This window comes from Merops nubicus, unplaced genomic scaffold (genome assembly GCF_000691845.1).
Source record: "Merops nubicus isolate BGI_N331 unplaced genomic scaffold, ASM69184v1 scaffold1407, whole genome shotgun sequence".
NCBI lineage: Eukaryota > Metazoa > Chordata > Aves > Coraciiformes > Meropidae > Merops > Merops nubicus.
In genome coordinates this window covers 19,417-35,882 of record NW_008618122.1, presented here as the reverse complement: position 1 = coordinate 35,882, position 16,466 = coordinate 19,417, and the positions used below count along the sequence as shown (strand labels likewise).

The following is a 16,466-nucleotide window of genomic DNA, read 5'->3' as shown; positions in this document are numbered from 1 at the left end:
TTGCTTGAAGCATTTATTTTTTCCTCTCTAGAGAAGCAATACAACTGACTTCTCAAACAAGATGTATACCAATTTTGCTTGTAACTGTATCTTGTCCTCACTACTGTTTGACTTTTTGGAAAGTTTTGGGTTATCTACATATCAATTAAAAAAAATTTTGAAATGTGGATCACAATTCAGGGACAAATATACTTAATAGTCTGAAAAATGCCACCTGTCCTACTTTTATCCTTATAATTTGAGCAAATTCAGTATTCCTGAAAGACAAGAGCTTCTGAGTGATAAACAAGTAGAAATAATGCTGTCACACACCTGCCATATATGAAGGCACGTAGTACCTCTGTGCCAGATGTTTATATGGAATTACCTGATGCCTTAGACAGACTACCAAGAGTTAAAACCTGGTCTATCAAGGTCTGATTTCCAAAATTCTTACTCCTATAGCCAGAGCTACTAACCATGTAAAAGTAGTTCTTTTAACATTACACTGCCAAGAAATACTTGCCATCGAAATACCAAACTCCTACTTGTATGATATGCAACAGTATTTACTCTTTAATACAACTAAAAATTAACACCACTTTCACACATAGAACTAAAAGGTAAAAAACTCAAATTGAAACTCCTGTATAATGGTATAAACACTACATAGATGTAAATGGTGCTACAATAACTGAAAAATAACATTAAATCAAATTTAGATCAAGATCTCCAGACTCTTACTCCAAATAGTCTACAGCCTATTTTATCTAAGAATACATTTTTCCTTCTGAAACCTGTTAGTCTACTTGAACAAAAAGAAAAAACGCAGCACAGATGTAGTAGTTTTCTGATTCATGAAAGATTTGACCCTTGCTCTCACATTTACACATAGCTGATCTTTGATACGTATATTTTCCTTCTATGCAGAAAATGCTTATATGGTACAGTAACTCATTTAGGGTCAAGTTATTTACCCTTTCTTATTACACTTCTCTGCCTTCCCATCCTTCCACAGGACTATAAAGTTAGCTCAGAGGAGATAAAAGAGCACAGTTATATTATTAATGCTCTGTAAGACAAAAATAACATAAGCGCTAAGAGTACTTATAAGAGACTAAAGGTGACTTCTAGAGTCTATTATCTAGTTAAACAAGATACAAAATACTTTCATTTTCCTTTTTACCATTTCCTTTTTTTTTTCCCACCTATGCTAAGGTAACAAATTACTAGGTTAACAAATCTAAAACTTCTCATAAGGTGGCACATAAATTTTTTCAAGAATGAGAGTTGATCAGAGTTTCCTAGGGACATGGCATGGTCAGAAATTGTTTTTTTCTTCATTATTCCCTTTGTGGAAGCAGCAACTCTGTAGAAACAAGCCTAAGGTTTCACTTCAGTTTATCCCATGGTGATTCAGGCCATGGTCACTGGGTGACGTTTATTGTCTGATTAGGATTGCCGGGATCATAGAATCATAAAATCCTTTAGGTTGGAAGGATAATACAAACTACACTAGAGAAGTAAAAGACACAAGTTTGTTTTGTTTTCTAACAGGCTTTCAAGTTTACAAGGATGGAAAGATACATCTGTAACAAAAATGACATTCATATCTTGAAAGACATTATTAGAATCATGTTAGTCTCAGAAGTCCCAAAACTGTGCTACACTTCAGGCACCAGAGAGTACTCAAAGGTAACTCTAGCATGCTGCCATTTAACCAAAGCTAGGAATATTTATTGAACAATCAAATTGCTTCTTCAACAATAGTCTAGCGCAGCTCAGAACTGCTGATACCATCTTCCTCAACCTCAACATATAAGAAAATTTTCTAGCCCCAAATTTGAGTTATTAAAGAAATAAAAATTTATAGAACAATCTTTTCTTCCTGGGGGGGAGGGGGGAAATAAGGTTAAGAACAGTTTCTCATTCAAATATTGCTCAACAACACATTCAGACAATAAAATGAACCAAAACCTCGTGAAACATTTCTGGAAATATTGTTGTAGCACCTTAACTTCTTACTTACTCACTTCTAGTGTCAGGTATATTCTTGTAACTACATTCCACCTATTCATAGCTCTATTTGTCTTACATATGAAACATCATGGACAGGACTGCTTATGGACACATCAGGATACTCTCATTAATTGGCAAAAAAAAATCCAGCACCAGAGGAACTCATCTCTACTCAATTTAATTTGATGATTTTACATTTTACAAGCAACAATAGCTGTAGAGCTCCTAAAAATAAAGTGAGTATTGATCTATATGGAAAATGGAACTGTTCATTTTACCATATCTTAATTTTTAAAAATAAGTCTGATATGGATAGCAAAGCCATAATAACATGCATAATACTTCATTCTCCTGTTTATTTCTACTCATTACCTTATCAATTAGCTCAAAGACCACAGAACTAACAGCATTTAGGAAGGTAAAGGGACTGAGAGGTAATCCTCACTATAACACCTCTGATAAATAACTGAGAGAACTATGAAAAGGAGTTTCCAGCCCAGCTGTAATGACACTATCAAAACAATGTAAATGTGTTGCATTCAAAGAGCTGTACCCTGAACTAAGCATCTTTATGCTTAAAAAGCAGTAGAGTCCTGCATATATGTTGTCTATAATGAAATAAATTCACTATATCATTCAGCTTAAGAATTATTTATCTTATAGAGCCATAAATAAAAGAGCAACATGAAAATTCAAAGACAATTGACAAACTTTGAATGCTTGACTTGAACTTACAAAAAAACTTGAAATAAACAAATAAATCCAAACAAAAAACAGTCACACAAACAAAAGAGAAGCAAATGCTTACACAGCAGATAAGGAGCTGTCCTTCTTTGGTTTCTTCTTTTCTCGAGCGTCACTAAAATCAAGAGCAGCTTTATCCATTCCTAGTAACTCACTGATCCTGTCACGGCCATAGAACTCACCATATTTATCCATAACCTGAAGATAAGAGGAATATTCAAGAAAATCAGTTGGGTAGGCCAGCTGGTTTTTACCCTAGTTCTGAAGATGAGAGGCTTAACATACATGTTGTTTTTCATTTGTTTGTTTCCCTCTGTCTATCATATCAGTCAGTAATTTTTTTTTTCCTGCTCTGTTGCAATCAGTTCAATAGAGGCAAGAGGTGGGTGCCAAAGATAAGATCTTCCTACTCATTTAATTAGAACATGAAAAGTAAAGCAACATTTCAGAAGGAGAATAACTAAATCAATATCATGACTTAAAAAAAAAAAATACACTGTGAGGTCACACAGGAAAGAGGTGTTTGGAACATCCTGGCTATGTAAAAAGCTCGGATTAAGATTTTTCAAAGAGAGTATTTGACCCTTACTAGTTACTTCTTTTAAGGGAAAAAAAAAAAAAAAGCTTTTATAATCTTTAAAATGTTATTTAAGTAACCTAAACAATTTGATTGGGAATTTTGGATTATTTTTGTTTTCTTTTAAGGGGAAGTATTTCACATTGAACTGGCCATGGAAATGTCCTCAATAAATAGCTCCATTCTGTAATTCTATTATCTTATTTTTCTTAGTTAAGAATGAAATGAAACCATAACACCTATGGAATATGTAGGAATCAAAAGATCTTGAACAGCGAGTTACAGCTAAAAATGATTGTCAGTGAATTCAAACTATCCCCCATCTCTTTCTTACAAAATTTAACATGTTTCATAAAAACTTTTGTCTCTTCTTATTTGCAGAATAATACTCAAAGAAACATAAATTTTTGGATAACAAGATCATAACTGAAGGAATCCTGAAGGTCAGGTGGTATTTTACCAGCTTTCTAATAAGGAAAGCTTTAAAACTTCATTAATATTTTGCAGATTTTTAGAAAATAGCCTTCTTTGTCACATGCCTGAAAACAGTGCCTCATGACTTTGGATCATTCACTAGACTAGGGATTTAAGTATATTTATATATAAATATATATAGAGAAGATAACATTCTCTGAAAAATACCGAATCTGAAGGTACTTACTTAAATCTACACAGAGTAGTTCTTTGCCAAAGTATTAAACCTTTTACACAATTTAAAACCACACACCTTTCCTTTTAATAGGAACCTTCCCTGACCTTCTCTATTGACAAGTCATGTAGAATTTTATTTTCTTTCTGGAGTACCATATGCAAGGTCCTCCCTCCTCTTTGCTTAGACAGATAGAAGCAACACATATCTAAAAACTTCAAATATGCAAAAAAATACTTTCAACGACAAAAAGCTGAAAGCATTTTTAGACAGGTTGACCTAACCCTGTTATGAAGCAGAAGAGTTACTAGTAATTAAAAAGACATTTCCAAAGGTGTTATTCAAGATTGGCACTAAATGGTATGAAGGAGGGGTAAATCGGGTCCAACAGCATAAACACCCTCTTTTTCATTTGTGAGCAAATGTACTAGGAATATCATTCTTGTTGTAAGCTATGGTATGTACATAACACTTATTTTTTTAAGAGTACGTTGAGAAAACATTTGACATAACATTCGTAATAAATGAACTTCCACAGTCTCTGCTTACAGAGGATTGTTTTTGAGAAAGTGAGCGGGTTAAGTTACGTGATGAAAGCTCATCTTGCACACCCACAGGTGGACCACAGAGAGATGACAGTTGGTGGAGAGTACAAAGAATACCATGAACAGCTACTCCCAGACCCATCACAGGAGCCATCAGGCCATTAAAGGCCCATCTCCTCTATCCTAGAGGAGCACAGGGGAAACCTATACTGAATTGAAATTACATCTCAAAGACATGTAGTACAAATGTCTTTAAACACGAAAATAAGCACACATTAAAACTTTAACTTATATATATTTTTAAAATAAGCCTTACCTTTCTTTTCACAAATTTGTCCCAATAGTTATTTGGAAAAGACCTGAAAAGCACAGATAAGATTACATTTTGGACAATCATGAGAAGATGCAGTAGTTACTAAGACATTATAATAAGTACATACTGGTTTTGCTCCCAAGAGTCTGTTTTTGCTATCACCAGCTAGTCATTTGTGAAGTCACTGGAATGAAAGCTGCATATTGGCATTCAGCCCACCATGTGCATGTGGCTGGGAAAGAGCAGCAGAGCCAATCCCTGCAGACAGAGCTCTAAAGCAGTTGAATAACACAGTGTCACCAGGCAGAGTCATGGCCTTAAATACTTTCCTGAAGGAGAGTCTTCAAGAGACACTAAAAAGATGCAAAGCACAGTTCACTCTTGAACTGACAGCAATACACAAAGACCACTGTGCTTGCCAAAAGAAACTAACCTTTTTTCCTTTTATGGAGCAGAAATAATTTTAAAGTAAAAACTTGGAAAGAATAAGATTAAAAAGTAATAGTAAGCATTAGCTATAATAGATGCCTGAAATATTTTGTATATTCTTGCTAGCAATATATCCCTCGGAACTGTTTATTTCAGACAAGCTGGATGATCAACTGTATAACTGTGGACACTGAAGAACAATTGCTTGAAAACTATGAATAGACAGAGTAGGTAAAAACTCACTGTGTGTTGATTACAAGTCTATCCCACTGTCCCTTAATATCATCTTCTGATGGCTGTTCAGTTATATACAGCCCATCAAATTCCAATTTCCTTGCCACTTCCTTTTCTCTCTTAAAAATAACAAGTGGAACCTGCAGTTGAAAAAAATACCAGGAATTATTTAAGATGTACCAACATATCTGAAAATTCTCCAGAAAAGCTGATTGTTATTAATAAAAAAATCAATCAATCAATAAATAAAAAGTATTAAACAAAACAAAACAAAAATAGTATTTTTTTAAAAAATAAAAGATTTGGGAATTGTCCAGAATACTACAAAGGTATAAATGCACAAGTATAGGGTCATTCAGATTCATACAACTATTCCACGGAGTTGTAAAAACATGGCCAAGACACCTAAAAAGGGGGTCAAATAAAAAAACTTCTTCAGTGCTATGGTGGTAGTTAAGTGAAAGACAGCTAAAATAAAAATAATTTTTAAATTATTAGAAATTCTAGTTCCAAAATATTAGTTTAGGATCATGCTTTTGGATTGTATCTTGATAACCAGAGGTGTCTGAGGTTGCCTTTCATTTGTTAAAGAATTCTTGAGGTTTCACAGCAGGAAGCAAAGTGGTTTCACAGCAGAGAGCAAGGAAAAACTGGAAACATTAAAAAGAAAAAAAAAAAAAAGTAAATTACATTCACATTTTATATACTTCATCTGTGCTCTGTATTTCTTTGCCTTGAGCTGAGACATCTGAGCTGTAAGGATCAGACTTTACCCTCAACTCTCTTTCATCATCTGGATGACATTCAAAAGTACATTCTGACAAGGCAGATGTAACTAGTGGTCCCAGTGAAGTGTGTTTTTCTTAGAAATCTCTTACCAACAAAAAAGAAACCTTACTCTCCCCTGAATTATTTCACAGGTCCCCCAGTTCTCCCACTTTGCATTACCCATCTTGACTGCACTACTAGTCAAGACTAGACATGAGCATACTGAAATGGTAATAATAAAATCAGTCTACTCATGCAGCATGGTGACAGCATTAGATAAATAACAATAATTCCAATCTTATTTTCAGACAGCTAATTGAGAAGAATTTAGTGTATTTCATGGAGATCAATCTCCAGAAGAAAATGTATCATACACAGACCTACATTTATGACAACTTTTAATTTTGAAAGCAGTGTACCTCCAAAGACTGAGACTGAAACTGTATTGGGTCTTTTCTTCAGGGTTTTGGAATTGAAAAGAAGGCAATTCATTATGGCAAATAATGACAATTTCCCTTCTAGTCAGTGAATAAATGTAGTTTGAAAGAACAATGTGGGAAAGTAGCATAAAAAGTCATACTGGAAAAAAGTAAAAGCTATTAAGTGGGAGAAAAAGACATCTCAAAAACCAGAAATCTAAGCTTTCATGTTGCATGCCAACCAGTGAAACTGGAAACTTAGTGTAAGGTAGAGATGAAAATCAATCATTTAATTAAGTAGTATGATGAACATTTTTCTCATTCCAGAGAATGAGCATAGAAAACAAATACTAACCATTAAAAGAGGAAAAGAAAAATATGGAACACATAAAAGCTTAATTAAGAAACAAGTGTAAGGACCAATGAGCAGCCATACTGGGTCATAGGAAAGATCCATTTAATTTAGTACTATCTTGCACTTTGACTTATAGTTTTTTAAGAGCGTAAAAATGGGGAAAATACATCCCCAAATAATACTCCTAGTCCTAGAGATTTATGACAGTTTGTCTTCCTAAAGCATAAGCAGTATTTTGCCAATAAAGGTGGTATCTTTACTTCTGACATCCCAAACAGAGATCTTGTGCAAGATATTACTTTAAAAGATGCTTAAGTTTCTGCCAAAACACTGCCACCAGAGCGTGAATGAAAAGCAGGCATTGTCCATAGGCACAAGATGCAGTAACAGTAGTCCAAAATGCTGCTGAGTCCAAAATTACAGACTAGTAATGCAGACATCACCAGCTCCAGCTTCCTCTGGCTATGTGGGTTTAAAGCTTGTCTTTGATGGTCACAAGCAGCTTCTGATACAGGTCACTGCTGTAGGTGCCTGGCTGACATGGTATCAGTGCAAATGCTGATGCTATGACCCTGTGTCAGCACAGCAAACCAAGCTCTGCCCTGTAAGCTTCTGAATTCACACATTACCTAACAATCACCTTCTGTGTAGGTTACACTGACAGAACAGCGTTTCTTCACATGGTCAATCAACCTGCTTACGCAAAGATGCTATCTATGACTTCTAGCCTATACCACCCAATCAATAAAGACATTGGGAACTAGAATAAAAAGCAATGTTCACTTTTCCTTACTTTCAAACAGTAATACCCTATGATGCAGAAGAATGAGATGACCGTGTGTAGGATGGCCAAAATCCGCAACGTGGGCTCCATGTAGCCACTGCTTTCTTCCAGGACATAATGCACTGCAATGATCCTCTCACTGTCACTTTCCAGGCTGTTCAACTTGTTATTTTCACCAGCAGATACCACAGGAACTTCCTTTTCTTCTGTCACAGCAGAGGTGGAGACCTGTTTAAATCACTTAATCTTAATACTGCAGTGGTATTCCTTTGACAGGGACTTTACACTACTAACAAGCTAAGTAGTATAATTGAAAACAATGATACCAAGGACAATATAATTATGAGGAAATAATTTTTTTGCACTAAAATGTCCACAGAGAATACCTCATATAGATTCTTTCAGCATCTTACATGATTCTCTGACAGTGTGCATTTTCTTTATTTTTTTACTCCCTGTGCATGGTAGCAAATTTGGGGCATGATGAATTTTAACACCTCAAATACAAGAAAGGACATAGCCCTCTCGGAAGAAATCCTGTCAGCTCCTGGAATTCCCATCTGTAATCTTTATCAGCAGGGCTCCGACAGAAACTGATTCAAGTCTAGAGTTCTATTTACAATACTAAAATTCTTGACAAAGATCAGTGATACTCTAGGCAGTCTAAAATTATGTGACCTCTCCTTGCTGTAGACACCTGAATGTTTTTTCAGTATGCAGCTTGAAAAGCAGTATTTTGACAATTTACCTTATAGAAAAGCAGGATGAAGTTGATAGCAAAAGCAACAAACAGTGCCAACATCCTCATGTTGTAAAAGTTTCGTGCAAAATAATTCTGAAAATAGAAACAGAATATAAATACACTTTACCTAATAATAATACCACAGTCAAGGCAAGGTTATTGCATGGGGTTTATTTTGTTTGTTTCCCCTATGGAGCTTTTAAATAGAATTATAAATGGGGGAGGAAGTAAAAAAAAGAATATATCAAAGATTTTGAGTGATGTATTACACAAATTCTCTCCTATTCCACATGTGTAATAATGTAATAATAAACCTTTTGTTTCACTCCATGCAGAAAGGGATGAAGAATTTCTAAGTGCCTCTTATATCTTTTTCACTACCCTCTCAATACACTTAGAGACAACACAGAGGCATCACAATGTAACAGTAGTACAGAAATCTCTGTCTTCACTGTACCTCAATATTCTTGCATGTGGCACATTGATACTTTCACAAGAAACAAAAATGTTTTCATATAAGGGTTTTTTTAAAATCATCTTCTATTCCAAAATCAATTGCATTTTCACCAGATCAGCAAATCTACAACCCAAGTACCATTAGTAGAAAACTTCTCTCACATTACGATGCTATCAAAAGGATTTCAGAAATGTACTTTTTCCCTTCCTGACAATTCAGAAACATTTTTGGCAGACATTTTGAATGCTTTACTTCTCACATGGGAATTCCTCATTTTTTTCAGCCCTAAACATAGGTGACTATTAGTGAATTATTAAAATGAAATTCACATGACTGCTACATGATTTGCCTAAAAAATAAAGCTGTGTTCAAAGGCAAAACTGAAACACCTAATTCCTTATTAAGATAGTGACTGCAGTTTTGTCGTTACTCACATTAGAAGTATGCAGTCCCTACAGAACTCTAGCTATCAGATACATAGCAAAAGTGTATTTCTTTTTGCTTTACTTTTCACACTAGCCTCAGAGACTATGCACAGAATTTACTAGCTAACAAAAGCTTGGATTCGAGATAGTTTTACAGCCAACTCAGGGATATCATGCTTTACTGAAACACTCTCAGATAAAGCTATTCTGTATTAATTATTCATTTTCCACAGGTTTTGAGTTAGTCAAATAATAACTTACTATTTCTTAAAAAATTATTTTTATAGAAGAATTTGTCATTTCCCAAAGTAGTCTCTCAGGGAAAGCCAAAACATACAGGCTCACAAGGTGCTCTGAAAATCTGGGACATTTTATTCACACAAAAATGCATGGCCATTTTCCAAGAATGGACAAGCATCTCTGAAGGTCTGGGTTTTGGATCATAACTGTTCTCCTAAGAATTAATACTTCATCTACTCAGTTGTTTCTTTTCTCTAGCATTCCAGTCAAAACTTTGCCTTTATATCCTTCTTGTGGATGATGGTGGATAGAAAAGCAAGGTTCATCAGATGCAAATTTGTCTTTATACTGGTAGAATATGGTGGCACGCATCCTTGCCAACAGCTAAACACATAGGCTAGAGAACAGCTTACAAGAAGCTTCTGTTGGTATGCAATGATTTTCTTCCAGAAAGCCGACTCCTGAACTTCTGGTTCTCCATATCGGTGAGTATGAAGCTGTCTTAATTTCTGTTTCCCTTTGTCTTCCTTGGCTTTCTCTTCTTTTTCTCCATCTTCTCCTCTTAGGACAGAAATGAAGCCAAAATAATATGTCTAGCTAATAAAACTGTTAAACAAAAAATTAAAACCATACCCTGAAAGAAGCTATTGCATCTTTTCATGAGACTCAAGATGTCATGACTCATGTAGTTCACATTCATGAACAACAAGGAAACATAGCTCTCTTCAGCCCAAAGCACTGGCAAAGGTGACAGTCTGATTAGGTCCACCGATAAATTTACTGCTTTAGCACATTAAAGTGAGGATGCCAACTGGTAGAGGCAGGTAATCAAAAGTCTTCCATCATTATTACCTGAGGTTCTGCTTCATAATTTGTACCTAAAAGTTGCACTGACAAATATCTGTAAGCTGATGGCTGTATTCCTGTATGAATGCTTATATGGCTATGCATTCCCCTCCAACCTCTTGGACTTGAATTATCTAGCTCTCACAAAGGTTGCAGAACACTTTGGTTCTTCTTGCATTTACAAGCCAAACCTCAAGTTTTAAATTCTGCATTTCTGCCCAGCTGAGGAATTCATAAGTACCTACTCCAGGAAGAGACAGGAATAAGAAAGCTTGACAGTATTCAGTGTGTGATTATTGTCATACTGACGGACTACAGAAAGTCATAATTAGCCTGCCTTCTCCAAACACATGATCTAAGGAACTGTGAATTATTTTATGAGTTAATTTGACCTGACAGCATGATATATGAAAGGATCACAGAAGTCCATTTGAAGCCAAAGCAGAGTGAGAGGAAACTTATGTTACATTATTAATTTCTCTGTACCTATCTACAAACAGAATAGCTGATCTCTTGAGCTGCTTCTCTTACTAAAATACACTTGACAAACTTTCACTTGAAACTTCACTGGAAAGTTTGCCTTATGTTAGGAGTGGCTTCAGGGCAGTGAATAGTGCACTCCTCACAGAGAATACAGGTATCACTGCAACTCACACGAGTGGAGCAATTGACAGTGAAGTGATATTCAAAACTCAGCAAGACTCTTCTTCACAAAGTTATATTGCCTGACCTAGAAATCTGCTTACTGACCAGGAAGAACAAGTTTTGTTACTGGCAAGTGTTTGTCATACCAGAAGAGAAGTAAGGATAGAGCTTGAGACTGAGGGACCCACTTAGAATTTTAACAGTGACATACCAGCTACAGGAACTGTACATGTATCAGAATTGTCCATGCATCAGGAACCACAAAACACAGGGATAGAGTGCCACAGTTTTTACTGATTAGAACCAAGCACTATGTTTTGCTTTCAATTTCTTTTATGCTGAGCTAATCTCATTTCCATTAGATTTTAACATACGCTAAAAATATTAAAATGATCATTTATAGAATGCTAATACTTATTCTTAGAAAGATATGAGAGTACTCAGTAACTGACTAAAATTACATTGGAATATTAAGGTTTTGCAAAGTCCAAATAGCTTAAAAAAAGTCACAACAAATCGGAGGGGCAAGATAGATTCAGTCTCTACCACTGAGAGATAGTGTCTCTAGAATCCAGGTGCTCTTACAATTCTCCCAAGATATTTTCAAGCTTTCAGACTTGTCAAGAAAAACTTAATACATCAAACACATTCTAAAAGAAACTAAATTGACATTACAAAGGCTGCTACTGGAAGAGGGAAATTCATAATCTCTGAGTGATGCTATTTACATGGCATTTACTTACAAAGGTACATGGATGTGGAGGATGGTTAGAAAAAATCCTAACTGTGGAATGTGAATGGATGCAAAATTAAAGGCAGTGAAGGAAATACAAATCAAGTTTCTTTTTCAGTGAAACTAACCACATTTTATAGGATCAGAGCTTAAATACATACTCTGCTTTTTCAGGTTCAGATTTTGTTTCTTCCTTGTCTTCCTTTTCATCTTCTTTCACCTGCTCCTATGAAAAGTCAGATTAAAAAGTGTCTTAGCCTTATTCTGTAACATAGTTAATAGTATGTTAGGCTTTTGTGTTTTCTTTTAACACAACTGAAAGGGAGAAGACGATCCTTCAATTTACATTAAGGAAGTGACATTTTAACAATGAATTAAAGGCAAACCAAAACATCATGTACTTAACCATACATTTAAAGAAAACAGTAGGAATGCAAGTTTACAAAGTCAGAGAGGGCAAACACTAGCAATTATATGTTTCCTTAAAATAAAAAAAAAAAAAAAAAGAAAAGGTAAAAATAACCCAGAACAGCACAGATGCAAGATTTGTTTCAAGGCTATACTTATGAAAGTGAGAAACATATAATGGAAATAAAAGATACAGTTACCTGGATTTTTTCCTGCACCTGAGGCATTGGAGCTATGGATGGAGTGCTCAGTAAATCACTCAAACCAGCATTTGGATTGTGAGGAATCAATTTATACTGTCCACCTTCTCGTTTCAAATCCAAACCAAATATATCTGAGAGTAGATCGCTCTCATCCGATAAAGTTCTCAGATCTGTTAAGTCTTCTGTAGGCAAGGCAGCTTCTGTTGGCTTCCTCTCCCCCTCTTCTCCTTCCCCACGCACCTCATCCTGAGTGGGATCTGGCATATTAGCTAACAGTTCAGCCACCTTGATTTTCTTCGCTCCTTCTACCAGGCTTCCTCCAAGCAGCAAACTGCATATGATGCGAAAGAAGCCCCGGACGACGCTACAAGCAAAATGTAGTAAGCCCATCAAGATGCTCCAATAGGAAGAAAACAAAGCCATGACCATGTCCTTCACAGTCATTTTCTTCACTTTTTTCATCTGTTTCTTTAGGCTCTTCATGCTGAGCATTTTCATAAGAGTCATTAAATTACTCTTGAGAGCTACTAATGCTGACCTCATGGTCACAAGAGAGAAGAAACCCATTCTAGGATCCTGTTCCTCAGGCTTATCTTTCTCATTCTCCTCTTTATTTGCTGACCTTTCATTCAGATCTGACTCAGAGATCTGGGCAGCCAGTTGCATTTCAAAGATAGTATCCTCACAAAAATTAACAAAAAGCTCCATCTTTTCTTTTTCCCCACCTTCATTTACAACATCAAATATAAATTGTCTCTTTGACTCTTTTACCTGAGGTTTCTCCCACTGAGTCCGACTTGACTCACTTATTTCAAAATAAACTCGTTCAATGCGCTTTGCACTGCCCATGATTTCTATGCGTCCAAGGAAAGGCTGAAAGTAATTCAACACGCTCTCTGATAGTTCAAGAAAAGTTTGCAAGCGGGTATCATGGGGCATGTGTTCTGACAGGTTTGTCAGGAGAACAGCAACATTGAAACCAATGTCTTTGGCAGGTTCATGGAATCGTTTCACAAACTCCTCATAGTCCAGAGTCTCGTTCTCATCTGTTTCAGCACATGATAGCAGAAACTCAGTTTCAGACTGGGTGTAATGTTTATGGCTTTCCATTGCCTTGTGAAAATCCCTCTTTGAAATTATCCCTTTACCATCAGGGTCATATTCTTTGAATGCATCAGAGGAAGTCAAATCCTTCAATTTTAAGAACATATCGAAAAACTTCAGAATCATCTCCACATTGTTGGACGATTCCACAAGCATATCGACCATCTGCTTGCCAATAGTCCCATTCACAACATTACCTAGATGTGATGACATGAAGTTAGAGATACTGATGGCAGCAAATCCTTGGCAAAGTGTACAACGACGACTAGTGAAATAAACAGTAAGAATGATAAACTAGCAGCTAACACAGTCATCTGAGAAAGCTACCTGTAAAATTAGAAATCTTTTACTAATAAAACTACCCTAAGACTTGGAAAAAACATAAGTGACTAGGCATTTGCCATTAAAGAAAGGAAGAACTAACAAACCCTACAGAAAGACATCTGTTACATTTAATATAGTACTAAACATAAGGCAGCATACTATGAAATTTGCCATAGTGCAACATAGACAAAAGTTGCTCAGTAGTTCAGTAAGCACAGACTACAATCCTAAGAATTTATTTTTCTTCCCAGGTGCCTTCTATCAGCAAAGTAGTTGCATTAGCAATGCCTGCTACACTGCAATCTACACAACATTTACTGCCCTTCCAGTACTCTCAAGAAAAATGAATGTGATAGGGTACGTGTAATAAGTAAAAAGGAAAAACAGATCTTTGGATCATCTATAGGTATGTCTGATTACTCTAGTATTGAAAACATAAATACAATACCATAAAGGAGCTAAAGAAATAGTAGTATTTCTTGACAATGATCCCATTCTCTGGGGAATCATAATTTCAGGTAATAGCTACAAAGTCACCTTCAATCTAGTCACTAGACAAATCAAAGCCTATTCTTTATGGCTAAGAGAATTACCAAAATATATTCAATATAGTAAAGGTGTTAATAAAATTACAAATAAATGGTTCCATTCCTAGAATACAGGACTCCAACTTCAATAGTGAAAAGAACTTTGCACATAAGACAAAAGAGAAGCTACGTTCATGGAAAGAAAGTAAAATTTCTGCCAGAGCTGCATCTCATACAATTCTGACATTCAGAGTTAATATAAACTATATCAACTACACTATATATCCCATTCACTTTAAGACCTTACAACTCTTCTCTCATTGACACATGGAAGTTAAAAATCTACAGGAAAATTGAGCACAACTTCTCACGTGAAGAAAATCACACAGGTAAAAACTTAGCTAGAACAACTAAGAAAGAAGATTTCAAATTAAATTTTTATTACCTTCCAGCATAGACAGCAACATGACAACCATATCCTTCTGAAGATCCATTAATTCCTTCAGTAATTCAATTTGACTGGAATCCTACATAAGGGACACAATATATATATAATGAAATATATATTTATGTCTTTGAGAATTGTACATGCACATGCATTTTTCACCCTGTAAAAATAAGACTTCGAAATTAAGACACTAGTAGTGTCAATGCTGCTGAAATAGTGAACTGTAATTGTTCGTTTCCTTACAGTACATTTACAGGATCAAACATTTATATGATCATCTCGTAAGAAGACAATAATTAAATAAAGACAAGGTGAAAACTGGAGGTGAAAAAAAATTGAAAGCAATAACTGGGTGCATCAAGCTCACAGATGATGCCTCTCTAATGCTTCATGTAAGTTAAAATATTGTCACTGTTAATGTAATCAAGTTTAGAGCTATGAAGACTTGTTAAAACAATGGCAGCAGCACACAGAGCTCAAGGTGCAACAAGATTCAAAGTGAGTAATTCCACTGAACCTTTTTTTGGAAGAAAGAAAAGTTGAAATAAAATTTCAAAATATTTATTAATAAAGTTCCATTGGTATATCCTTAAATAGACATTATATTGATTCTTTCAGCCATCTTTCTTCTCATTCAGCTTATCCAGTTTACTATTTCACTTACTAATTATTTCAACTTGGAGTCTATCCGGATCAATGTATTGAACTACATAAATTCTTACTCAGTGATACTTTGTTATATCTTGTCTTTAATAAGGCATACTTAAGCCTTGATGAACTTTGATGATTAGTACAATAAACTCAAGGTACTTTATGGCAATTTGAATCTTTGTTTGAGAACAGCACAAGCTGGAAATTATAATAAAGATTTCTCATTTATTTGCCTTGTGAGTTTTCATTAGAAATATTTTTCCTTCAAAAGCTGCTTACAATCTGGATGATCTTAATTAATAATTTTAGAAAATTTTACTTTCATTTTCTGCTTTACAGAGATTTCTTACAAAGTATTACCATTATCACCTTGCTGCTTTCTACTACAAGACTTGAGAAGGAAAATGGAAAAAAAAAATTAAAAAAAAACACCTCAAATGGAACAGAGATTTAGGTTTGTTCCTAAATTTTGTTTCAAATACTCTCCAAAAGTGCTCTGGAAACTCCCAATTTGAAACAAAGCCCAAATACTTAGCTGAGGCAGGCCCCTCTTACAGACAAAAGTCATACAGCAATTCTTTATAAATTTATTCAGTCACACTCTACATGTTTGAAGATTGGTATTTCAATAGAATCTGATATTTGTTATTATATTATTGCAATAAATATAAATTAACAGAAGAACTCATCTCTATTCTGTTTTTTTCCAGAGCTCTGCTGGCCCCCTTTAGGAGCTCTGAAATGCTAAGAGTTTGAGCTTCACACACCATCATTATTTATCATATATTTGCAATAGACTGTGTTTCTGTCATCCCAGCAAACAGCATGAATGACTCCACACACTATGAAGAATCTCACTGTGCAAAGATTCCTTGCTCTCTGAAGTAGCAGGATGAGT

General features: G+C 35.2%; 1 protein-coding gene across 1 annotated transcript in view; it reads right to left on the bottom strand.

Moving 5' to 3' along the window:
* LOC103775854 (ryanodine receptor 2-like) overlaps nt 1-16,466 on the bottom strand; it is a 45,093-nt gene that overhangs the window by 12,598 nt on the left and 16,029 nt on the right. The window contains exons 7-15 of the mRNA XM_008943323.1: nt 14,915-14,996; nt 12,512-13,815; nt 12,065-12,129; nt 10,093-10,240; nt 8,564-8,650; nt 7,825-8,043; nt 5,499-5,629; nt 4,830-4,872; nt 2,807-2,940 (exon numbers count right to left, since the gene is read on the bottom strand). Coding sequence (XP_008941571.1) covers nt 2,807-2,940; nt 4,830-4,872; nt 5,499-5,629; nt 7,825-8,043; nt 8,564-8,650; nt 10,093-10,240; nt 12,065-12,129; nt 12,512-13,815; nt 14,915-14,996 — 2,213 coding nt within the window. The remainder of the gene's footprint in view (nt 1-2,806; nt 2,941-4,829; nt 4,873-5,498; nt 5,630-7,824; nt 8,044-8,563; nt 8,651-10,092; nt 10,241-12,064; nt 12,130-12,511; nt 13,816-14,914; nt 14,997-16,466) is intronic.